General features: G+C 44.9%; 1 protein-coding gene across 1 annotated transcript in view; it reads left to right on the forward strand.

Annotated features, from left to right (window-relative positions):
- Nucleotides 1-26,271, forward strand: part of LOC308391092 (wings apart-like protein homolog) — a 40,898-nt gene extending 14,627 nt beyond the window's left edge. The window contains exons 5-20 of the mRNA XM_080873554.1: nt 1,371-1,495; nt 7,795-7,890; nt 7,985-8,155; nt 8,245-8,381; nt 8,724-8,835; nt 9,110-9,355; nt 9,661-9,772; nt 9,867-9,964; nt 12,953-13,029; nt 17,849-17,985; nt 18,088-18,203; nt 18,349-18,522; nt 19,679-19,895; nt 19,984-20,072; nt 20,442-20,537; nt 23,222-26,271. Of these exons, the coding sequence (XP_080729680.1) occupies nt 1,371-1,495; nt 7,795-7,890; nt 7,985-8,155; nt 8,245-8,381; nt 8,724-8,835; nt 9,110-9,355; nt 9,661-9,772; nt 9,867-9,964; nt 12,953-13,029; nt 17,849-17,985; nt 18,088-18,203; nt 18,349-18,522; nt 19,679-19,895; nt 19,984-20,072; nt 20,442-20,537; nt 23,222-23,287 (2,069 nt within the window). The 3' untranslated portion in view covers nt 23,288-26,271. The remainder of the gene's footprint in view (nt 1-1,370; nt 1,496-7,794; nt 7,891-7,984; nt 8,156-8,244; nt 8,382-8,723; nt 8,836-9,109; nt 9,356-9,660; nt 9,773-9,866; nt 9,965-12,952; nt 13,030-17,848; nt 17,986-18,087; nt 18,204-18,348; nt 18,523-19,678; nt 19,896-19,983; nt 20,073-20,441; nt 20,538-23,221) is intronic.
- Nucleotides 26,272-26,693: the final 422 nt, after the last annotated feature.

Here is a 26,693-nt window from a genome sequence, read left to right on the forward strand (position 1 = left end):
TGACTCGAGTCCAAGTCATGTGACTCGAGTCCACACCTCTGACATCTACCCTGTTGAACTTATTATAGGAAATAAATATTTAAATCAAAACAAGCTGCTGATTATTTCACATTTTACTTGTGAGCAACGGCACATTTAAATCTTACAAATATAGTTATTTGGCTTATATCGTGATAGATATCGTTATCGCCTGAAATGAAAAAAACATATCGTGATATGAAAAAATCTCATATCGCCCAGCTCTAATGTGAAGCGATGATAAAACGGGGTTGTTGCACGCCTGCCCTGAGCCTGTTGACACATGCCTGTCTGAGTCTGACTGGGAAAACCCTCTGACACCAGTTTGCCAGTCGCGCTGTTTCTGGAACAGCCTTTTAAAGAGAGAGTGAGATTCTTAGCGGTCCTCCAGTGAACACTGATTTTTATTTTGTCATTATTTTAAGGTCACATCATAGAGTCTGTAGCTACGACAGTGTGCCGTAATTCCATATGAAATGGAATAAGATGAGATGCACTTCATTTATTCCAAAAGTAAGGAAGTTACTGTGTAACAGCAGCCAAAACATTAAGCACAGCTTGTTTAAAAAGGGAAATGCAAAGATTTTAATAGGTTTGAACAGTTTATTTTAGTGGGTTAGCGTCACAAAATACACCAACACATTTTGCCCTGCACCTCATTCAGCTCGTAGGGTTTTTTCTTTTTCGTGTCTCTTGCACACTAAAGCAAACACCTTTTATTACATCAAACTCTGAGTCTCTGAATCTGGATTTTCCTTTTTATTACAGTATTTCCTTCTATGAGCGCAGGTGGTTTGAGGAGCATTCACATTACTCATCTTAAATGCAGAAGAATATAACAGCTCAATAGAATATATTTACAAAACGACAAGACGAAAAAAGCTGAATAAAGTAAAAATGGCACGATCGGGTGGAATAAAACTGGAGCTGTGTGTGCTTTTCTTGTTGTTTTGTGTATGGATAAACATTAGAGAAAGCCAACACGCCAGCATAGACTGAACACACGGACACACTCTAACAACAAACACAATCAGCTAATCCTGTTTCACTATCCAGCAGGCGCTCACTGTTAGAACTGCTGGAAATGAGCTAAAGCTCACAAACACACAGTTTCATTTGACCTTGTTTCTAATAACATGTTTTTTTTTTCTCTCTCATGTGGAAAAACTCCTGGATTTAAACATGATGAAGAAGCGTGTGCTTTCAGATTCAGGCAGCTCATGAGCATATTGCTTCTTTCTATGTGTGCTGTTAAAAATAATTAGTTTGGCCAGGAGAAGGGCTTTAAAAGTATAAATAGATGTGACATAATCTCAAATTTAATTACTTAAAAAAAAAATGTTTCCCTGCAGATGTCCTGGACTTCTCAGAGGACGGCCTCAGGGTGGTGGCCAGCGGCCCGAGGAGGCCGCCTCAGGGCAAACCTGCAGAGAAGAACCCGGACACCCTCCGGAGGATCTTCAGTGCACAAAAGAAGGTCAGACGTGACACCGCTGCTGAGTCACATGAGGGTTTGCAGTGTTTATGTGACAGGCTGAGTGACTTAAGTGTGTTGAAATGTCACCTGGATGCACTGCAAACGTGTGGGCCAGGAAATCTCGTGCAGAGAGCCAGACTAAAACTTTATTTTGCCTTTATTTAACCAGGAAGCCCCTTGGCAGTAAAATCCTTTACAGCGGAGACAGGTCCAAAGAAGCACACAGTTACAGAGCTGCAAAGATATGAAACATAAACATCAGAAAACATGGAGGATAATAGAAAGTCTGGCTCATCAGTTACACAATAAAGGTCATACAAGTAATGGTCTAGTTAAACTTAAGAGTTAGGATTTGAGGAGCCACTGAGAAGAGCCAAAATCATAATACGGTTCATACATTATGGATTAGTAAATAAAATCTACTGGTGCTGTTGTCTCCTTTAGGCTTAGTTAGAGGCCAAGTAGCAGATCATTGCGTACAGTTGTAATATTCGTGCTGGATAATGAGAAGGATAACATGAATTGTGATATGCAGAGATTAGAGTCAAAGTGTCACCATAATTATAATCAGGAGCATTTAACAAAGTGCTCACTAGAAGAAAGCGTGTCATCCAACCTGATAGCAAACATTTGTAGGATGAATGAGAGTGAAGAGCCCGTAAAACCAATCAGTGAACATCTTCATAAAACAAGAATTCAGACGGAATGAGCGGATGAAAATCAGCTGAAACCAAACACAAAGGAGTTTCATCAAGAAGCTCGTTAATCCATATGAACCTCTTCAGAGAAACATCCTCATCTCTAAATGTAAAACCAGGACTTGTTACAGAAAGAGATCTCAATGTACCTGTGGGGACGAGACTGTCCACCCACGTCCTGTATGACTCAGTACTGTGTGTGTGTGTGCGCGTGTGTGTGTGTGTGTGTGTGTGTGTGTGTGTGCGGGGGCGGGCAGAGCTGAGGTTTATCAGTGCATCGATGAGGGACAGACAGAGTTGTTTCTGAACATTTCTTGACTCCTAGTCTTTTATTTATCTGCCTGCTAATGGCCTCTACCTCCCCGTCTGCAAATCAGACTATTGATCTCATAAGAGCCGGGTCCCCGTTTCATAGCGAAGACGGATCGATGCTAGCGAGCCGCAGCGGTGGAAGTGCACATCTTAATATTACTGTAAATGAGTTGCCAGCGTCTCATACCTGAGGCGGTGTTTATCTCCTGTCCTCTCATCAGGTGAAAAACTTGAAGTGAGAGATTAATTGGACTTACTTGCATTAAACTGTAGGAGTGTTTTTAATCAGGCCTCTCTGCCGCTTCCGTACTTTTCCGAGTTTGTCCTAATGAACTCTGCGACGCCTCTCTATTACAGCCGCGTGTTAATTGTGTTCTCTTTAGTTTGCAGGCGTTTTAACTTTGTTTGAAAAGGTGACGCGTGATTATCGTTTTAATTAGTAAGACTGATTTCTGCATCCAAATTAGTTTTGCGGCAGCGTGTCAGGATTTGTTGGAATGTGGTAATTTGTACCAGAGTTTCTGCCTCTGGAGTTAATACCGCAGGCTGCTTTTGCTCCGCTGATTGTCCTTTTAGTGCCCTATCTTTGGGAATCTGCTGATCCAGTATTGTTTTCCCCTCACTTTAACATGCTGCAAATGCATTGGAGTCATCTTATTATAAGGTTTTGTAAGGCAAAGGACCGCTGCAGCACTGTGAGCAGACTCAGCAGAGCCAATAAAGGAATTAAAGTTGTAGCTGAAATCCTGAAACTCGATTAAAAAGAAAGATGTGTTGATCGCAGCTGATCTTATCTGCCTAATTAGCCTCATATTTGCCTCATGCAACCTCATATGCTCTTTCAGCATGTCAGGTGGGTCCCATGCCAAAATGATCTATGTGAGGCATTATCTAAATTAACTTTCATTTCAGTGGCAGGGGTTTTCCACCTGGAAGTTGTTCTTCCATCCCATCTTTGCAGCTGGAGACTTGCTTTCAGCTCAGGATTCGTTGAATGTTCGATGTCTCTTATACTGTCAACAAACCCTCAAGTTAAGAAAAAAATCTGCAGTTCCTCTAATGTCCACTTGAGGCTCCCTCTAAAAGTTACGGTTGAATTTTGCAGCAGGCAAAGACTCCATGGTGTTCTTCTTATTGCTCACCTGTTTAATTTTTCCTATAGAGGCATGACTGCTTTCAGTGATAGCTACCTGTGTTTTAGCTTTTTGAGTTTTCATGGCCTCCTTTCTAATTATTAGGGTTGGACGATTGGACGAATATAACGACTACTTTTTACAAGGGGGATTTATTTATCTGATTGCCCATGAGTGAGTTTGCTAATAATGATGGCGCTAATAAAAGCAGTCAACAGAAAAAAAAATAATAGCGCTGTTTTAACAGCACCCTCTTTCATCTGCGAGCAAATGCCCCCACCTCAGCGTGCGCCCAAGTGCTTGTTGATGGAGCTGTAGAAGCTGGTGATAGCCTAGCATAGCACGTGCATGCTCATGCAAGTTAGTAGTGTTTGAGTACTTTGCTCGCACCATACATCTGCACGAGCGGCACACAGCTTTGGTTACATCCTTTGGCTTTAAACCAAATAAAAGACGTAAACCTAAGAAATCCCAAATTGGTGACTTTATTATTATTATTATTATTATTTTTAGCGCTGTCAGCGTTAATGCGCCGTCATCACGACTAAAGCGATTAACAATTAACCCATCTGGAGTCAAAATCCCTGAAATGTCTCTTGTCAACGCATTTTGGCAGTTTGTCCTAATTTTGTTAATTCTGCGCTCAAGATGGGTCGAGAGCGTTAAAAATTGTAATCGTGATGACCGCGTTTAAACCACGTTAGCGCTGACAGCGGTTTTTGGGGGGGGATTAGTTCGTCTATGTTTGGACGACTTCTGTGTTGTAAACGCACAAATCAGTCTGCGCGTGATTACATTGCTCCGCCCATCAAAAAGTCTGCACATGCGCGAATATATCGTCCATCGGCGATTGTTGGACTGACGATTGCGGGTTGGCAAATTTGTACATATTGCCCAACCCTACTAATTATATGTAAACTTTACAGTCATACCTCATAGATCTCCGATACATACAGGTTGTATGACATGAAAAAGGAACTTTGGAGGTGGGAAACATACTAACTTCACACCGAATCACAAGACACTTTAAAACTGAAATTCTTCAGAATCCACAGCACTTCCAGCAGCCTTCTTTTATATACAGGCTTTGCTTTAGAAAGGGGAAATGCTTTGCTCATTTTGCTCCTCGTGTCTTCTGCACAAACGTATTTATTGCACTGCAGTCTAGTTGCACGCTTTGAAATGACCTGATTGGTTTGCTCTGATAGTCTGAAGCCTGTCCTGGGTATGAGATAGCTTTTGAATCTGTGCACCTGCAGAGAACTTTTGAAGTGCCAAAGTATGAAGTTAATTTCCTCCCTGTTACAGACAAGCAGTAATGGCATTAGAAGACACGGTGCCCATAGGAGCATAATAACGCACTTAATGTACTCTCTCATCCTCTCTTCTTCTCCAGTTTCATGCTCTGACTCCTAAAATAACTTTCCTCCCTCTCAGTTGAATTTCTGTCTCCATCGCTTTGTCTTGACCGCTTCATCATACTTTTTACCTCCCTGTATTACCCCCTCCCCCGGGCCGCAGTACAGCCCAGATCTCGCTCCATCTCCCATTAACGTGATCGAGAGCGAGAGAGGAGTGCAGCTCATTATAAAAATAATAACCCTCGGAAGTGAGCGGCCTACGGTGGAGTCGTCAGAACTCTGCTTTGATTACAGTAAACTGTACGTCTGTGCCATCAGATGAGCCTGGGCGTTGTTAGGTTATTGAGCTGAGGACTCTGGGAGATATTAGATGTTACCATAATGACAACACTTGGACAGGCTCATCCATATTTAGGATATGGCGCTGGCTTTGTTTGGGGAATGTTTTTAAGGGACGAGCGGTTATTACATCCATAACAGTGACCCTCTCCACTGTCCTAATGTCGTTCATTCCACTGCTGTACCATAAAGACTCTTGTATAAAATCTACAAAATTACCACACACACACACAGGATGGGTGCTGGGGGTGAAACAAGCACACAACAGCATAACTGGAGCGTGCCTGCTCTTTAACACAAAGTAACACGCGGCATCGCCGCCTTAACTTCCATGGTTCGGTCACACGGCGCTGGTATCCGCTTCACATAGGATTTGATTTTACTTTCCGCCTCCGTGAGTCTGCTGCTGTGCAGGTGGCAAAGCACCAACTGTGCGTGTGCTCTAAGCAGTGAGCTTCAGAGAAGGATGACAGGAATGAGTAATCACCCGTCCTGCCGATGGACACAGTCACGATGACGTCGCCACGGCAAAGTTTTTTTGTGATTGCAGTCCTGATGTTTGGGGAGTCTTTACTGCAGACTGAGTGTTATTTACGGCCCAAACACGCAGAGAGGAGCGGACAGACGGGAGAAATGAAACGATGTTCATCAAGTTAACATCAACGTGTTACGTTGGCGCCAGTGCAGCGAAAGCTTACCAATCAGTGGTAACCGAGCATAATGAGAGGGAGAAGCTGACGGGGAGAGAAAAGTTTATCAGAGAAAATCTGTAGGCATGCATGAAATGTCTCCAAACTGTTGGCCCTTTGCTCTTCGCTTTCTCAGTTCCATGTTCACTCTGGCACTGGGCCCTGGTGGGAAAGCCAGAATCAGAGAGCTGTCCGAACCAAATATGCTCCCCACACTACACTAGTTTCATATTCTGATCATGGTTTTCCTGCCATTCTGACCCCTCCGGTGAAGTCGGGATAACTAATTCACGAGGTTTGGCAGTGAAGTTGTAGTTTGCTCCTAATGCACACCCGCAATGCCAAAAACAGCGTGTTTTTGTTTTTTCTAATATTTTTAATCTGGCCCATAGCAGAGACACTGCACGTTCACCCCCCTCTCATCTGTCCCATACTTCTTAGCAGCAGGTGGGCGGGGCGGGTGGGCTGGGTGTCTGCCTGTGTCATTCAGATTACTGTCGCAGGCTTTAATTTGGTGTGTTGATGTTCCAGCACAGCAAAGCTCATCCCCAAACTCCCCTTTGTCTCTGCTTATTAACCCCGCGGTGCAGAAATCCCCTCCCGCCCCACCTCCTCACCGCTCTTCTCCTCAGCCAACTCTCTCCGCTCGTCCTCTTTTGTTTTTCATTATGAATGCCCCGGCAACCACCAACCACAGGTTTGGCAAAAATATACAAAGAGGACAGAAGATGAGCCAAGGATGAGGGTGGACGGTGGCGTGGGAGGCTGTGTGTGTTTGTTTTTTAAGTGTGTGTGCGTGTGTGTGTCCTGCTGTTTGATCAACGCTGGCAAACTCTGCTCAGTTTAATGCGCTTCCCCTCCTCCGTTTCTGCTTCACCCTGAGCATCAGTTTCTATCCACTATGTTCTCTTTTATTTATCTGCTCTCCTCGATTGTTTCAAGTCGATTTTATTTATTGATTTTTATTCCAAAAGTTCTTTTAAAAAATCATAAAGATACAAAAGAACAGTTGGTCCACGGTGAACAGCAAAGGCTTCTGTCTGGTGACACAGTAAAAATACAGAACTTGAAATATTGAATTTAATATTTTTAGAAATTTGGAGAAAGTCAGGAGTCAGAAAAGGTTTAAAAAATATAAATTAAGTCAGTTTTCTTCTCTCCCCCCCCTGAGAATGGCACGTCGACTGCACGTGTGCAGAAATGCATGTCATACCGGTTATAACAGGTTCCAGATAAATGGAGCGGAGTTCACAACGGCTGCTTAGTTTTTGTTCTCATTTAAAATAAATATTGACCCTGTACCATATTGCCCTAAAAATCCTCTGCTGTGGGTTCTCACATTAAACACTTTGGTTCAGAACATGTCTGGATTCGAGCGTCTTGGTTTCTGTCTGTTATCCACCAAACTCTCCTGAATTTGAGATGCTTTGCTTTAGTAACAGTTGAATTATTCAGTGTAATCTTCTCACACTTTAGTTTTGTTTGGTTTGTTGGCTCCGGTTTTGAAGCCTTGACTTTAACTACGGTGTTAGATTTGTACAAGTGCATCCTTTTGCTGGTGCTGTGCAAACACACACATATTTGTGTGCTCAGTAGCATCCCACGACACAGCAGGGCTCGTTGTTTGTCAGGTATTTCATTAATACTGCTGTAAAAAGCACCCACAGCACAGTGCACGCTGAAGCCTCAAGTGGCCATTTGAGGAACTGCATGTCTGTTTCCAGCTTCTGCGATGTTTATGTTTTTATATGTTTGTTTGTTTTTCAGTCTCCCACCAAAGCGGTGTACAACGCCAGGCACTGGACATTGGAGAGCGAAGAAGAGCCCCTTCCGCCTTTCTTCGCGCGATCACAGACGACTCCCGTAAGTCTCGCTTTCAGACCAAACATTCGATTTCAGCCTGCATCAAAAACAAAGCAGCTGCAGCTTACTCATGTCAACCTTGCTCCGTCTCCAGGCCTCAGCCTCAGCTGGAGGCTCCAGTAAGGAGCCCTCTAACTCTCAGAAGGACGATGGTGTGTTCAAGGCTCCGCCCCCTCCTCCAAAGGTCACAAAGTGTGTCACTGTCCCTACAGATCCATACCAGGACACCGTCACTGCACTCAAGTGTCACAAAGAACATAAAGAGGTGCACAGAAAATGTTCTCCTTGAGCTCGTTGCACATCACGCTGAAGAAACACCAGAAACATCAACATGTCTCTCATTGTGCTTTGCAGCTGTACACAGTCGTCCAACACGTGAAGCATTTCAACGACGTGGTGGAGTTCGGGGAAAACCAGGAGTTCACCGATGACTTTGAATACCTAGCTACTGGTTTGAAGAGCGGACAGCCTCTCAACACGCGATGCCTTAGGTGAGAGTCTCCACGTTCCATGGGAAGTTAAAATTTTCCCATATTTACCAACAACAGTCCAGCAGCCAGTGATTACAGGTGATATTTACACCCCTCGTACACTCACTTTCTGGTTATAACAACAATACAAATGAGATGAAACCAGCTGTGGAGGTTGCCTTGCAGTGTCTAACACGTATCGGAGTTCAGATTTGGGAAGTGGGATATAAAGTGTTTGAAATTTGGAATGAGCATCGGGGCGCTAATGAAGGAGGCAGAGCGTTACATTTTCAACATTTAAACCTCGTTTTCACACTTACAAACACTCATTTTGTGTGTTGATGTTCTGTGTTGTGTCTTTAGTGTGATCAGCCTGGCTACACGCTGCGCCATGCCCAGCTTCAGGATGCACCTCAGGGCCAGAGGGAAGGTGGCTCAGGTCTTCAAAACGCTCAACGATGCCCCACAGCACCCGGTGAGGGTCAGCAGCTGAGCACTGAGCCCCGACTCAGTGCTGTTCACTTTTGTTATTTGTTGTTTTACATCCAAAATTCAGAATTTGTTGTTTAACAGAATGAACAAATAACTGATTCTGGGTCAGGTTAGTGAGTAAATACGCTGAAATCCAGTGTCTGTAATCTGGAAACAAATGTTCAAAAAAACCAAAGAAGGCGACCTCTGAGAGAGCTGAAGGAAGTTTGAGAACAACAGTAAATAATTTAAAGTTTCTTTTTCTGTCTCCTCTGCAGAACTTGGCTCTGTGTACAGCCTCTCTCATGTACATCCTGAGCAGAGACCGGCTCAACATGGATCTGGACCGGTCCTGCCTGGACCTGATGCTCCGCCTGCTCGAACTGGACCAGGACCAGGGGGGCGGGAATGGGGCGGACTCCACGGTCCATTTCAGTGCCAAGGAGATCGCCAAAATAAAGGAGAAGATCAGGAAGCTGTGCGACACGGTGCACAACAAGCACCTGGACCTGCAGAACATCACGGTACACAAACGCACGCGGTGGCGACGTTAACATTACACGTGTTCAGAGGGGGTTTATTTTGAGGGCGGAAAAAGCTTTGAGCGATTATTTCGACTGCTCCAGTCGGGGTGACTCACAGACTCCCACATGTGTCAGGATGTTTCTCACAGATCTGTTAGAGCTGAGCCAGAAAAACACAAAATTCAACTTCTACAACCACAGGAAGCGGCCCACGGTGCCCAGAATAACTCCAACGTGTTAAACGTGTGAAGTGATGCTTGAGAGTTTAGATTTAAGCTCCTGACTCCTCCTCCTTCTCCCTACAGACGGGTCATTTGGCCATGGAGACGTTGCTGTCTCTGACTTCGAAACGAGCAGGTGACTGGTTCAAAGAGGAGCTGCGGCTGCTGGGAGGACTGGACCACATAGTAGACAAAGGTCGACCATTACACAGAAGTCCAGCAGAAAGAGGAAAACTGTCAAGCGTTTCATTTCTCACCTCGTGTCCTTGTTTTGGTTTCTCTGCCCACAGTGAAGGAATGTGTGGATAACTTGAACCAAGAGGACGATAAGGAGAAGCTGGTGTCGTCTTTGTGGGGGGCTGAGCGGTGTTTACGCGTGCTGGAGAGTGTAAGTGCCAAATCAAAATAAGAAAAGACGTGACAGGGTTTTGTTTTTAAAGTCCACTTGTGTTCTTTTTTATAAGCCTGCGAGGCTCAGAGCAAAATGTAATTGGAAATAAAGAAACAGATATACACACACATTATTACTTTGATGCCAAAAACAGAGAATATAAAGTATCAAAGTGAAAAGAAGCGTTCAGTTAAACTCGGCTGGTGCGAACAGGCGAGGAAGTTTGAGCCGACATGCTTCCTTCGCTGGGAGACATGTTTGTTGTTCTACACAAAGACAAATTAAATTATGGGAGGGGGAAATGAACTGTGAGGAAACCTTATTAAAGTTTTACAATTATCTTTGGGCCTGCTGACGTCCACTTACTCAAATGTTTTGTACCAGTGACGACCGTGACAAGCAGACCACCGACTACAACCTCTCAGCTCCCTGAGTGTGGCAAAGTGGCATCGCTGCACAAATGCTGTTTACACCCTGTGCCCCTCCCGATCACATAGTACGACTACGTTAAATCTGTAGTGTTTATTTATTTATTTCTTTACAGCTGAGCCAGAAAGCACCAAAAAGTTTGGTCTGGCCAAAAACATCCAAACAACAGAAATGCCTCCTTTCCACGAGCACCAGGGGCCCGTTCTTCGTACGTCGCTTACTACATCCAAGATCAAATGACACATCCAAGATCAAATCATCGCGCTAACCGTGAGCTCGCTAATCCGGTTCCCCGAACACACCTGCTGTTGACGATTAGTACAGCTGGACGCAGTAATGTGACATCACTGGGTGTCATAAAAGGGGCTACGCATCGATAGTAGAAACATTGATCAGCAACCCTCTGATTGGTCGGCGAAAATGTCGAAGGAGCGCGCTCGGCTCGGTATTTTTCGGCAGCAGAGCAAGAACTCCTGAGTGAGGGATTTCAGGAGTTTCAGAGTTTAATCAGAACGCAAGGGAACACTGCAAAGGCTGCAAAAGCAAGGAGAGAGGGCTGGCAGGAAGTTGCTGACAAATTAAACTCGTAAGTAATTTAATAATAATAATAATAATATATTGGATTTATATAGCGCTTTTCAAGGCACCCAAAGCGCTTTACAATGCCACTATTCATTCACTCTCACATTCACACACTGGTGGAGGCAGCTACGGTTGTAGCCACAGCTGCCCTGGGGCAGACTGACAGAAGCGAGGCTGCCATATTGCGCCATCGGCCCCTCTGGCCAACACCAGTAGGCGGTAGGGTAGATCTATTATATTACACTATATTATCCAATATTATATTACATTATATTATATTGTTATATTATATCCTCTTTCACATTAGAGCCACAACAGGACCCACTAGAACATGGGAACAAGTAAAAGTGAAATATAAGAATATTCTACAGAATGGTAATATTTATCACTTATATTGCTTTTCGTCTCTTGGAAAGAGACCCTGAAATAATCTGTTTGTTTATAACAGCAACCAAGAAAAGGGCAGAGCAAAAAAAGACAGGTGGTGGTCCTGCACCCCCTCGTCAACAAGTTGGTTAAGTGAATAATACCCTCACGGGAAAATCGATATCTCTCAATGAGCACACTGTCGCGCTGAGCTAAAGGATCCTGTCTGTCCCGCAATATACGCTGAATTCTGAGGACTCTCCTTATCAATCTTGCACCTTCCGCAATGGGTTGCTCGCGTAAACGGACAGGACATGGCTGCGACAGGCTTCCCAAATCCACCTTGGCTTTTATAGCCGTGGTCTCTCATCTTGATTACACGAAGTAATTTACAATTACTACTCTGAAATATGAATTACATCTGTAATAATCACATACATGTAATAGAATGTTAATAGTACATTTCCCTTTTTTAGGAAATGACCTGTATGTATCTGTGTGACATCAATAAAAGGATCAAGTGCTGCATTATCTTCAGTTACATTGATGTTATTTATTTATGGTGAAACAGTGGTGGAATATCGCTGTTGCTTTCGTATAAATGAAGCGGACATACCTGCGTGGCCGCGATCTAATCCTGTTTACATAAAGTAAACCTGCTCCCGAGCAGGTTTACGCTTACGGCTCTGTTGCTATGACAGCAAGTCCCGGATGAGCTTCGGGGAACCGACTGATCCAGGATCACGCGAAATCGTCAACAATCTAATCCGGCTAACCTACTTAGCGAGGTACGAAGAACGGGCCCCTGCTCTGCTCGGCTCCACTCGCCTCTGGTAGTTTTCTGTTACGACTGAGTACCACTTAAATAGGGTGCTGTTGTTATAGCAACGCAGACCAAAAGCCCCGTACCGTCACGGCAATGGAGGACGCCGAGGTGATGCTAAATCAGTGCTGGACCATGGCACTGGTTTGTGTGCGGTCATTTCCCTCGTTGTTTGGGGGTTTGATTCGTGCGGAGTCGCCGCTCTCATGACTCATCTAGTGATGTCACTCCCTGGCCAATCAGCAGTTTGCTGTCTGTTTATTGCATTCTCAGCTTGCTTGGAGCCCCACCTGAGCAGGCACCAAAACCAGGCTTTACCACCTAATGAGCAACGCTAAAAACCAAGTCAAGCCAAGCTGAGTAGGTACTTGTGGAAAAGAGGCTTAAGATGATACTGATGAAGAGTTAGGTTCTTCCTAGCTAGCATAAAACTACTGGTTCTTTTGAACCATCAATGAGCTATTTGCTGACCTCTTTGATCGTACAGCTGGGGCAGTTTGATTAGACGTGGAGGTCTGGGTCCCACCCGCTCAGTCACGTTGAAGCTTCTGTCAGCTTCTGCTCGTCGTCACGTTTCCCGACATGTTTGTTCAGAAAAGGTTTAACACCTGTTTTGATGTTTGAAAATCAAAACCATCACTCAATTTGACAGTTGGCTTGAACGTGATGATGGTGTTTCAAACGTATTCTGTTTGGAGAAGCGTCCTCACACTGGAGCAGAGAGCCAGGGTAAAAATAGCGAGTTCATTGGTGCTCTCCTGCTGACTGTGTGTTTGCACTCATAGGTGACCGTCCACAACCCCGAGAACCAGAGCTACCTGATCGCCTACAAGGACTCGCTGCTCATCATCTCTTCTGCAAAGTGAGTGATTACACACGCTCCTCACCCCTGATGTGTTCGTGTGGAGCCGCTCGGCTCTGTGTGCTTAGATTCAGCAGTTTTTATCAGGTGGCACGTCTGCTGAAAACTTCTACTTTGTACTTGCTGTTTTGTTGCCTTTTCCTCTTTTATCATCTTTTTGTGCCGTTCCAGTCGGGTTTCTGAGCAGAGATGGACGCAAGCTCTCCATTGTTATTGTGAAAATCAGTAAATGTGGTGATGTAACAGCAGAATCTTTAAACCTGGTCACATTGAGCCCAGATTACCTCAGCTGCTGTACAGGGAGTGCAGAATTATTAGGCAAGTTGTATTTTTGAGGAATAATGTTATTATTGAACAACAACCATGTTATCAATGAACCCAAAAAACTCATTAATATCAAAGCTGAATGTTTTTGGAAGTAGTTTTTAGTTTGTTTTTAGTTTGAGCTATTTTAGGGGGATATCTGTGTGTGCAGGTGACTATTACTGTGCATAATTATTAGGCAACTTAACAAAAAAACAAATATATACCCATTTCAATGATTTATTTTTACCAGTGAAACCAATATAACATCTCCACATTCACAAATATACATTTCTGACATTCAAAAACAAAACAAAACCAAATCAGCGACCAATATAGCCACCTTTCTTTGCAAGGACACTCAAAAGCCTGCCATCCATGGATTCTGTCAGTGTTTTGATCTGTTCACCATCAACATTGCGTGCAGCAGCAACCACAGCCTCCCAGACACTGTTCAGAGAGGTGTACTGTTTTCCCTCCTTGTAAATCTCACATTTGATGATGGACCACAGGTTCTCAATGGGGTTCAGATCAGGTGAACAAGGAGGCCATGTCATTAGTTTTTCTTCTTTTATACCCTTTCTTGCAGCCACGCTGTGGAGTACTTGGACGCGTGTGATGGAGCATTGTCCTGCATGAAAATCATGTTTTTCTTGAAGGATGCAGACTTCTTCCTGTACCACTGCTTGAAGAAGGTGTCTTCCAGAAACTGGCAGTAGGACTGGGAGTTGAGCTTAACTCCATCCTCAACCTGAAAAGGCCCCACAAGCTCATCTTTGATGATACCAGCCCAAACCAGTACTCCACCTCCACCTTGCTGGCGTCTGAGTCGGACTGGAGCTCTCTGCCCTTTACCAATCCAGCCACGGGCCCATCCATCTGGCCCATCAAGACTCACTCTCATTTCATCAGTCCATAAAACCTTAGAAAAACCAGTCTTGAGATATTTCTTGGCCCAGTCTTGACGTTTCAGCTTGTGTGTCTTGTTCAGTGGTGGTCGTCTTTCAGCCTTTCTTACCTTGGCCATGTCTCTGAGTATTGCACACCTTGTGCTTTTGGGCACTCCAGTGATGTTGCAGCTCTGAAATATGGCCAAACTGGTGGCAAGTGGCATCTTGGCAGCTGCACGCTTGACTTTTCTCAGTTCATGGGCAGTTATTTTGCGCCTTGGTTTTTCCACACGCTTCTTGCGACCCTGTTGACTATTTTGAATGAAACGCTTGATTGTTCGATGATCACGCTTCAGAAGCTTTGCAATTTTGAGACTGCTGCATCCCTCTGCAAGATATCTCACTATTTTTGACTTTTCTGAGCCTGTCAAGTCCTTCTTTTGACCCATTTTGCCAAAGGAAAGGAAGTTGCCTAATAATTATGCACACCTGATATAGGGTGTTGATGTCATTAGACCACACCCCTTCTCATTACAGAGATGCACATCACCTAATATGCTTAATTGGTAGTAGGCTTTCGAGCCTATACAGCTTGGAGTAAGACAACATGCATGAAGAGGATGATGTGGACAAAATACTCATTTGCCTAATAATTCTGCACTCCCTGTATATCCTGTGTGTGTCATCGCCATCATCTTTTTGTTGCTTCATTTCCTGGTTGTGACATCCTGTCAGTCATAGCGGTGACCTTTCGACCCTGACCCCTGCTGTCAGCAGAGTCTCCGCTTTGGTCTCTGTTCATTCTTTAGTGTGTTTTAGTCGTCGAGGTGTTCTGATTCATACAGACAGACCAGATTTTGTGCGTTTACGGTTTATTTTATACATTGGTTGAATTTAATTATAATTCATACTAAATAAACAAAGAGAACTTATTAGTGAGCTTCCTCAAACTCTAAGTTTGAGGAAATTTTACAGCTGGCTGTGTCAGCGCTGCTGTCTACAGCAGTGAAATGCTCTGTTTTGTATTGAAGAATAAACAGTTAAAATCTTCCCTCTAATCATTTGTGGATTCATCACATTTCTGTCCTGTGACGTCTGATTTTCCACCAGCTTTCCAGGTTTTACATGTACGACCGGCACAAAGTGCTTTTCTGGTCTTTATGACCACTTTATCCAGCAAGTCGCATTCACCCGTTCTCACATTCACACCTCTGGCCGTGTTGCACCATTTAATCTCACCTGAATCTTTGGCCTGTGGGAGGGGCTTAACGCAGTCACCTGGAGAACATGCGCGGCACAGCGAGGCCCAGCTGATCCGACTACGTAAACATGAACCGGTCAAGTGAGCACCTGACGTCAGCCCAGCCTCGGGTCCCTCCGTCGGTAAACTGAAGCTCCTCTCAGCTGCAGAATGATGCACCAATCTCTGTACTCACTGTTCATCAAGTCAAACTCCAGCATCTGTCGCGCTGCGCTGAGTTAATTTACCTTCTTGCGTCCTTTGTGTGACCGGACCTTTGCCCTCTGCAGAAGGTCTGCAGTGAGGGTGGGGGTCGAGGATGATGAGGATGAAGGTCGAATGGCTCGACAAAGAGCTGCTGTTCCCTCGGGCGGGTGACACAGGCCTCAGTCTGAGCCTTCAGCTGTCCGCTGCGCTAACTCGATTAACCCCAGAAACTGCGGGGTGAGTGGGAGAGCGAGCACCGCCATCTAAGCTCTCTCTCTCACACACGCAGCTGAAACTGTGAAGTTACTCTCACACACTCCAACAGTGTTTACTCTTCATCACTCACTCCTGTTTTCCTCCTCTTCCTCCTGACTCCTCCTGGTTCCCACACACGCTGCCCTCATTGTTTCAAACCAAACTCGACCCTGAGCTGCTTTGAGACTTTCAGCTGTCTGCAGGATTAATTTAATAAGCCCCGTAACAACCCCATCTCTCTCTCTCTCTCTCTCTCACTCACACACACACACACACACACACACACACACACACACACCCGTCCTTTTGCTTATTGACGAGCCTCGTCTGCATCTGGACACAAACGCATCACTCTGTTAAATTAAGCAGAGCGAAATGTAAAAGTTGTGAATATGAAGCCTGTCACAGAGCGCCCAGCTGTGTGCTGCACCCTCCTGACCCGGACTCATTGCTGATAGAATTATCATATAAAGGAAGTTAATGATGCTCCTTGTTTTATTTTTGCCTGCACTTGTTGTCTTGACTGTATTTCCCTGTAAGTGAACCAGAAGAGTGAAAGCCCAGCTTAAGGCCAGACTTAGCAAATCTGGAACTGTTGAACTCTGATGAAGCACCTCTGAGCTGCAGCGAGACGATGAATGCGATGAGCTCGTTCAGTCCTGGTGTCGGTTCCACCCATAAATGGGAGATTTAAGGCAGGAGGGACACTCGGCATAAACTCTGTGTCGGAGCAAACCTGCTAACAGGGCCGTCTGTAGCGTGTTTTAACAGATGGATGTAGCCACCATACAGTCACATCTTTGACCCTTTTTGTCTCAGTGTTAGTATTTTGGTCACAATCATGTTGGGTTTTCCACCCAGAGGCACTTAGCTGAGCTATCAAACAACACAAACAGTGTTGTTCATCACACAGATAACCTGGAGCTCAGGTTTCTCGGATGGTCTTTGAGCAAAATTAACTGCACAGCAGGTCTTATTATTTGACAGACAATTGCATTAAAATGCTCTAAAAGGCTACAGTAGCACAAGCACGGTGCAGAGGTGCAGTTCACTGACGGCCAGCCGTGTCAGTACAATGAGTCGCGCACCTAATAATGCAAACTTTAAGCCTTAAAACAGTTTAAATGTCTTGATTTTCAGAAAGGGGTCGATTGAGAGGACTAAACCGTATTTCTGTATCAGGCTGTGAACATGTTCATTCCTGCTGTACAGTTGGATATTTGAACACTGCAGTCTGTGGGGACTGACTCACTCATGGAGCCGGCCCCGAGTGGACATTTGAGGAACTGCAGTTTTTAGCATTTGCAAGTTTCCACGTTAATTTTCCAAAGGTGGACCAAGTATTTCTGCCTCATTTTTACATTCATGTCTAAGTCATTTCTCCTCTTTTCCCTTCTCTGTACCCCACAATCAGTTTCCTGTGACACACCACCTGCCATTTTTTTTTCTCCTTCCTCTCGTTGTGTCCTGATGTTCAGACTCTGGTTTCTGCTCTGTTTTCAGTCACCGCTGTCATTAGATTTAATTTGGTTATTTACGTCAGGCTGCTGCCCTGCCTTGCCCCTCTGCGGTTGCAGCCGTCCTCAAGAAAGAGTGAGTGTGTGTGAATGCTGCTCTGTTTTATGATGGAGTAGAAAAGGAAGGAGGCGAGTCATGTTCAGACATCTGGATGTGAGCGCAGTTTGCACTGATGACGATCAAGTGACTGTAAATGAAAAGGAGGACCAGGTGAACCCGCATGGACCGGCTCATTTTAGCTTGAATTTCTTGGTAACACAAAGGTTTATGGGACATTTGTTCAGAGTTATCAGTGTGCAGCCCTTTCAGTTATGTGTTTAGCACTTGGTAAGTAAGGTCAGTAATTATTTGGAAGAAATATTGAGCCTAGTTCTGTGAAGTTACCGGGCCTCTCTTTGTCTGTCAGGGCGCTGAGCAGGTGTGAGGAGATGATCCAGCGTTACAGCAGGGAGGTGAAGTCCGACAGAGCCGCGGTGGGGAAAGCGGTGGAGGACTGCATGAGGGCCATCATAGGAGTCCTGCTCAACCTGACACATGACAACGGTTAGTGCACCAAAACACTCCAAACACACTTTACTGCGGCTTATTGAAACACTTAAACATTATTAATCTGATGGATAAACGTGTGTGAAACTCGGTCTGCAGAGTGGGGCAGCACGAAGACGGGAGAGCAGGAGGATTTGATAGTGACGGCTCTGAACTGTGTTCTCAAAGTCCCTCAGTATCTTCCTCAGGAGCAGAGGTTCGACATCAGAGTACTGGTGCGTATTAAACATGAGTGATGTGACCATTTCCATCACAGGTTTGGGTTAAAATTAGACTTAAAGTGGTATTAATGTTGACAGCAGTGAAAACAGAGTTAAAATGACTGACCCATGAGTGCCACTGTGTGTTTGCTGCGTTCAGGGTCTGGGTTTGCTCATCAACCTGGTGGAGTACAGTGCCAGGAACAGGTACTGCCTTATGGAGATGGAGATGGAAGGGGGCCAGGGTCCCTGCGACTCCACCGTCCTGCTCAACCCTCAGCACCAGGACATCGCCAGCACGGGCCCGCTGAGCGCCATCGCTGCTCTTGTACAGGTACAAACTCAGGAGTGGATGGAAAAACCCAAAGAAGAGTACGATAAACGTGTGTGAAACTCGGTCTGCAGAGTGGGGCAGCACGAAAACGGGAGAGCAGGAGGATTTGATAGTGACGGCTCTGAACTGTGTTCTCAAAGTCCCTCAGTATCTTCCTCAGGAGCAGAGGTTCGACATCAGAGTACTGAAGTGAAGTCGCCACTTTACAAACATAAATGTCCATATTTTAGGAACAAACTATCAAAATGTTTTGTTTTTGTAAATCCGGTTATTTTTTTTTTTAAGTTTTCGTTTGTATTAAAACTTTCTGCAGCTCAGAGAGGAGCGAGTGTGGATCTGCTGCACTCTCTGTCACTTCAGTTGGTTTATTTCACCAGAAAAGGGGAAATTTCCCTCCCAGAATAGGCTCTAAAATAATACTGGATGCTTTTAAATTCTTTCTCACATGCCGACCTTCATTCAGATTCATCTCGGTGCTCAGTGTGGACCCTTCTCAGTTTGGAAGGAGAAAATAAACCTTTGTATGAGCGACGTCTCGTCGTGGGTAGTTTTGGTGTCATCTGTCAGGTGTAGAGTTTAGTTTTCTGCTTCCCTCTAAAACAGTTAAGATCAGACTGAATTGAATTTGTCTCCTGGTGTTCAGACGATTCACAGCATTAAAAGAAAAGGCTGATCATTCCCTCACTGCGTCTTTGATTAATGGAGCACAATCATGATTAATGTCTCCAGCAGCAGCTGTGAGGAATATTTCAAGCTCACTTTTATGTTTTAGCGTGAAAATTAATGCTCGCGTGATCCTCTGAGTTGAGTTTGTCTCGTCTGCGTTTTGTTCTCTTCTGCCATCTTACTCAGCGTTTCCCATGAGCTCCATTAAGTCGGTCCTAAATATCAGTCACTGCCTGTCAGGAAACCATCTGTGAACTGTTTTCATGGATGTAGTTTCTGCATTTGAAAAGTGCATAAACCTGCTCTTTTATTCTGTCCAGCAGGGGGCGACCCCTCTGCTGTAAAAACAATCAGATGGTATCGAAATCTGAGAGGAAGTTATTGGGAAACTTTGGCTAGCTTCAAATCTTATTGAACACAAAATGATGATCGTGTATATACAGCCTATAAATCGCTTGGCGTTGGTTCTGATGTTCTCTGCCGCCCTCAGCTGTTCCTGCAGCGGGAGCGGGCCGCCGTCCTGGCCGAGGCCCAGACCGACGACCTCATAAAGGAGGCGCCGAAAGCTGCTTTGGACCAGAGCGGCCAGTGGCAGGAGACGGGCGGCGAGATCCAGTGGGTCGCCAACGACAACGACTCCGACAAACAGGACGAAGGCAAGAAGAAGAAGGAGGACGAGGAGGACGAGGAGCTGGACCTAAACAAAGGTACAACCAGAGTGTGGCTTTGATCACTCCTGACGATCGTTACCATTGAGCAGCAAAAAGTGAGACATGATCCTCGTTTCTGTCCCAGCTCTGCAGCATGCAGGGAAGCACATGGAGGACAGTATTGTGGCCTCCTACACGGCACTGCTGCTGGGCTGCCTATGCCAGGGGAGCCCGGTGAGTCTGACACACACACACACACACACAGTTGTGTATCTGTAAGTTGAGAAGACGTCACCCTGACTCATTTATTTCCTGGAGACTAACATCAAAACATGAATGAATTGCATGCTGGGTATGTGCTTTATGTCCCCATAATGCGACTCTGACAGATTTGTGTGTCTGTAGGCAGTTTCTCAAAGTTTTCACCTGCATTTTAAACACAGTAGAAACACATTTACCCTCAAAAACACATAAATGCAGCCTCATGACACACTGAGGCGTACAGTTCACAGCAGCACTTGTTGTTCTGAGGCTTCAGAGCTCGTTTGAATTTGTCTGATTCATCTTCGTGTGTGTGATTGATTTCTTTTGACTGTCCTGCAGATGAATGTGACTACTGTGAGAGAGAACCTGCCTAAAGGAGATTTCTCCATCATGACAGAAATGCTGAAAAAGTTCCTCAACTTCATGAACCTCACTGTGAGTCACAGCTTCAATAAAAGAATCCCTGTAATGTGTTTAGTTCTGTTCTAGTGAGCACGGAGAGAAAAGTCCTGATGACTCGGATCCAAACGTACTCTGAATATGTTTGGGGATCATTTATGTATTTTTTTAAATTAAAGCTTAAAACTTCTTGTGGAGATGATCATCGTTTTACATAAAGAAATGTTGCTGAAGCAGATAAGAAACAAAAATGTTGAAATTTTGACCCCTGGCCTTTTTTATAAGCTAGTTTATCAAATCACCGTATATCCTGCTCATGTTGGACACATAAACCCGGAAGCGCGGGTCGTTTTACCCAAATACATGAAGGGGGGAAGATTTCAGAACCGAGCGAGTTTGTAGAAACGCATCAGAGCTGCGAAAAAACACGGTATAAAGGAGGGACGTCGCTACGCTGACGCCAACTATTCTGAAGCCATCTTGTCACAAAAAACTGGATGTGACAAGGAGGGGTGGGTCTCATCCTGAAATCACTTGCTCATTGGCTAAAGACTTGTCAATCACAAGCCATTAGCCAATGAGCAAGCACCACTGGCTTTGTTGAAACGTGGCATGACCAAGATTTACGAAAGCAGGAAATTGTGTACTGAGGCTTAGACGGGGAGCCGTTTTCCCATAGGATGCTTTAGGACCACAAGTCGACTTGCAACCACAGTTATCGCCATCTGGTGGTCATCAGATAGAATGCAGGTTTTTAGGCACTTCGGAACTGGCTTTGTTTTTATGAATGAAGCTACATCTACGCTTGTTTTCACTGTGAAGGCAATAAAAACGGCATACATTTACTCTGACAGCATACTGGCTGTTATGCGTTACATTAATGGACACATTAGCTACAATTCCAGCATTTGCTTGTTCAACATAATGTGTTTATACTAGAGATGGACCGATCCGATATTACGTATCGGTATCGGTCCGATACTGACCTAAATTACTGGATCAGATATCGGAGAAAAAAAAAAAATGTAATCCGATCCATTAAATATCACGAAAGCACCTCACAAAATTTGCAACACGCCGTAACTCGCCTCAGAACGTTAGCACGTCGGAGCAGTATGCATCACGTGATAGAGCAGCTGTGGCATGCGGGACCTGTCGGTGGTCTGGATAGCATGTGGAGCTTCGCTACCAACCCGGCATTTCATCTCCGACAAAGTTATCCCCGAGAGAAGTAAAGCAAGTGTGTAAGTCCATCTCTGAATGTTTGTAAAGCATTCCTGCGTTAAGCTTAACGAGCGACTGCCTCTCGCTCTCCGGCTGCTACTTCAATCATGAAACTGATCAATGATCAGCTGATCGGCTTTTCTGTCGCGAGTCCGTCTCTCTTGTTTGCTTTTGGCCCACTTTGCACCAGAAAGAGGAAACCAGCGGCTGAACAACAGCAGCACGTTTAATCTTGATAAGCTGTTGTTAGAATGTATTTAATATTACTTTCTACTCGAGGATCTTTTTCTACGTAGCTGACGCTGGTAACTGTGCAGGGGCGGATCTAGCAAAGTTTAGCCAGGGGGGCCGATAGGGCATGAACAGGGAAAAGGGGGCACAAAGACATACTTTTCTTTCTTATTCTCATTTAAAATGTCTAGCTTTTAATAAATAATTATCTGACACCCAAAGTTTTAATTTGATGCAAAATGAATAGAAGTCCATTACTGTATATAGTAACTATTAAGTCTAATATACCCTAGTAAGCTATAGTACTTTTTCCTTTGGGAAGGTACCATCTGTGCAGTCTGCAATTTTGTTGAAGAAAGATGTTGAATCTATTTAATATTTCTTGAAAAATAATTGATTTCTGTGCATTTTTTTTCACACTGCATCAAATTAAGGTTGATTACGTCGATTAAGCATCATGAGGTGGAGCGTGAGGGGTGGTTCCCTATTTTTTATTTATTTATTTTTGTTGTTGCTGGGAGTTGGAACCCTATTAGTTAGGTTGCTTAATATTTATGCTAAGTACTCTTTAAAATACCAGAATAGGGAGGATGGTGTAGGTTTAAGTTTATTAGATTGATCAGTATTGCTGAACTATGAAATATTTTTTTTGCATATAGGTATAACAGAATAGCTTTAGTGTAGTTGTTGTTTTAAACTTGAGTATGAACTTATACAAAATGCAGCAAGATATTTAAAAAAACAACAACAATTTTGTTGATTAAAAAACACTATCGGATTCATATCGGTATCGGCAGATATCCAAATTTATGATATCGGTATCGGACATAAAAAAGTGGTATCGTGCCATCTCTAGTTTATACATCATCATTACCTCCAAGCAGAACTATCACAGCTGTTGCTGACTGCAAAACGTAGTCGCTGTTTCACAAAGGTGGACGTGAGGCTGCTGTAAGTCCAGACTAACGCAACACTGAAACTCGTTCCACAATATCAAACTGATATATTCTGATTAGTGTTCAACGTAATCCTTCATCTGCCCTGTGCTGCTCTCCGCCCGACGTCTGTCAGACGCAGACTAATGAGAGAAAATGCTCATTATTAAACGACGATTATCAGACAAGTTTATTCAAGAGTAAAATCTGTGATTTAAATAAAAAACCAGCAGTGAGTTTGTTGAAATGGTGAGAAAGAAACGATCTGCACGTCTAATTTTCCAGGTGTGTGTGTGTGTGTGTGTTCTAACCCCTGCTTCCTCTCTGCAGTGTGACGTCGGCACCACAGGACAGAAGTCCATCTCCCGGGTCATTGACTATCTGGAGCACTGCTAGAGAGAAGTCTGTCTCAAATACGTACTCACACAAAAAGACACATGCAACACAACCATCTCCTTCATCATCGTTACCACCATCACCACCACCTCAGAGTCGACCGCTGGAGTAAACTAACGGGACGTCGTCCTCTTCCTCCTTTTAAAGGAGCTTCACCTCGGCAGCGCTGGAAACAGCTCGTTTCCTCTGTGACTTTAAAGGATAAACCCTTTGAAGCTGCAGCAGAGATCACATGCTTTTGTTTTTCTGAAGAATCCAAGTCAGTATTTGGTTGTTATTTCTTCCTTTTTCCTCAGTTTAAAAAAGTTGCTCAGAGCGATGTTTTTCTTCTTCTCTGATAAATTCCATTTCAAAGCGTCTCCTCACCTTCTCAGCCCCTCCCTCGTGAAAACCCCTTTCGTATTGAGCAATGGCAGATTGGAGTGAAGCTGCCGCCCCCCCCCCAGCCCGCCATCAAAGCCTCGCGGCCTTTTGGAGCTGATAACTGCCAAACAAACAAGCTGAGCTCTTTAAAAAGAAGAGATGGCTTTTACTTTGAAAACGTCGACCCCAGCTCCTCACAGGCCGCCTCATTTCTCTCACGCTGTGTTCTTCTTCTCCTCTTTGCTGCTGTAACCTCTTGGCTCTGTTTGAAGGAGGTGCTTTAGCGCTGAAAAACCACGCGTATTGATCATTTGTGGGCGGAGGGTGGGAAGCCTGACCCGCGGTGAAGTCGAGGTGGGACTGCTTGCCTTTGTATGACACCTCGTTTCGTGGCGGCGCCTTTGTGCCGACTTCACACCTGACTCTCAAAGCTTTTGGGGGTTTTAGAAACTTTGGACAACCTCTGCTTCCAAAAAGCAGAAAGTTTTTCCCTTTCAAACGATCGATCTCGCTCAACATCAAAAGCTTCGTGTCTCAGCGGGTTCCCGAGCCCTCTGGGCCAGAACCTGTCCTCCTCCTGCTCCTTTCAATTACCGCCAGGCCTTTGAGCTCGCCGCTCATGGTGGAGACTTCAGTTACAGTAAAGACGGCCGAGGAAGCCCCCCCCAGTCTGACAGGTGAAGGCCAGGCTCTTTGCTTTTGAACTGGGCCGCCAGCAGAGGGGTTTTCACAGAGGAGGTCGATTGTTTGTCCCTCCTGCTCAGGTGTTTTTAGGAGGAAACACTGTAGCTGGAGCTCAAGATCCTCAAACCCGCAGTTTAACTCCAAATCCTGTGTTTGGACTTTCCAAGAGTGCATCACTCTCTAACGTACATTTCAGCGATGCTGAGGTTGGATTGGGAATTTGTAAATGATAGAAATCGGCCCCGTGCTTTTCCGTTGGACCTTCTGTGGTTTTCATCTTTGAAGCCTTTTCAGATGGCGCACCTGTGAAGAAGTCAAAACTCCAGCAGCGCTTACAGTACAAACAGCCACTCATTACACGTCAGCCATTGCACTTGTAGCTTTAACCCGCCCCGGCCTTTCCTGTCCTCTGTGCACCGTCAGTGCAGCTGAAGTTCCAGAGATGTTCCCTGATGGGGGAAAGGGAAGTCTGGAGCCTTAAACGAGTCATTTCTGTTCCTCCTTCCTTCAAGTGCAGCGTTGTAACTAAAGGCTTTATTAATAGAATAAATAGATATGAGTTCGTTTGAAAAGATTTCCAGCCTCATTGTTGTTAAAAAGCTAAAAAAAAAGTTATTTAAGTTTAGTGTCACATTTCGTCAGTTTGGAGACTCTCAAAAGAGCGAAACTCCAGGGGAACATGTGAGTCTTTCACACAATAGAAACACTGTTTTTTCCAATAATTTCATTGGAAGATGTCTCGGATAAGCCCCGCCCACTCCATTAAAACCATACAGCCTTGGTCTAACTCTCACTGGGCGCCTCAAACTGAGGCGTCCCTTCAGTTGCTTTATTAACCCTTTAATGACCTCCAGCTAATAAGCTTGTTATAAAGGAAACCTGAATAAGAAAGAAAAGAAGAAAGATGGCCGTGAGCATCGTTTTAGTGTTGGCTCTTTGTCTGCAGCCACGCTCAGGTCCCCACAGTCGCTCATCAACGCTGAAACGCAAACCCGTGGCACTAAAGGTCACTGCTGTGAGATAAAGGACACAGACGCTGTCCATAGAGGCCAAAACAGGTTTTTAAATTCCAGCAGGCTGCGCGTGTTAATTACTGCTGTAAATCTGTCGCATTTTAATGCGAGTGTGTGGGGACCCACTCGCTTTTGGAGCCTCAAGTGGATGCTAGAGGACCTGCAGTGGTTGACGCTAGCTTGGTTTCCTTCGTTCCTGCTTTAAGCTAAAGATTCGCCTTTGAATTTCTTTTCTCAAAAACAGATTTTTTTAAAGGTCCAGATTAAGAGAGAGAGAGCATCGTCTGAGCAAGCTAACGTTGAAAGTTGTCACGTCTGTTCCTTTGTGCTCTGTGGCGTTTGTCATCAGCGCCGTGAGCTCCTGCTGCTGTTTGATTTCATCTTTAGAGCTGGAAAAAAAATGACATTGAATTGACCTTTAAAGATTGTGTCATTGTTCATGTGGTTTTGTATTTGTTTGTCTGTGGACATCAGCGCGCGCACACACACACACACACACACACACACACACGTTAAAACTTCACACTCCTTTATGAAAAGTTTACAAGAGCTTTTTTCACAGACGTCTGGAAGAATGAATGGAAGAGCTTTTTGTACATAGTTTCCTGTAAATAGATTGGACCTCCTCATGTAGGAGGGGAGCGATGGAGGGAGTTTGGGACGGAGGGGGCAGTTTGGGGAGGGTCGTGGGTGGGCCAGGGTTAAATTTAAATTTAGACCGTAGACTCTACTTTTCTGAATCTGATTCTATTTTTTCTTTTTTCTAAGCCTTTTTCTCCCAGCCGTGTTGTTGTTTTTGGACAGACAGAGAGCTTCTTAACGAGCCGCCTGCAGGAAAACTTGATCTTTGTACCAATTTGCAGACCGATGTCTTTGGTTACCTGTACATAATTTTAAAATAATAAAAATTGATACTTTGAGTAATTCTGGCACAGAGTTTTTCTTTCTGTCGTCCTCGGTGTCTGAGTCCTCGAACACGTGAAACACGTTTTGGTCCTTTAATGTCTGACGCTGAAAGAATCACAGATATTCACGTCCCCCCTGCACGTCCTCCTCGGGGCACCCCGGGCCTCCGCCGCTGCTCCTGGCCGTGTGGAAGTGCCTCTCGGGCCGAGGCGGATCCCCGGCCGCCGGCGCTTTGTCGGTGCCCGGGCTGCGTGCTCCGCCCGCGCCCTGCTGCAGCAGCTCGCTGAGGGTGGAGATGTAGATCTGCGCCATCTGCAGGGTCTCGGACTTGGACAGCTTCCGGTCGCTGTCCGTGTTGGGAATAACGCTGCGGAGCCGGTCAAAGGCCACGTTCAGTCCGAGCATCCTGCGCCGCTCGCGGGCATTGGCCGCTAGACGCC

Source organism: Rhamphochromis sp. 'chilingali' (genome assembly GCF_963969265.1).
Source record: "Rhamphochromis sp. 'chilingali' genome assembly, chromosome: 22".
NCBI classification, from domain to species: domain Eukaryota; kingdom Metazoa; phylum Chordata; class Actinopteri; order Cichliformes; family Cichlidae; genus Rhamphochromis; species Rhamphochromis sp. 'chilingali'.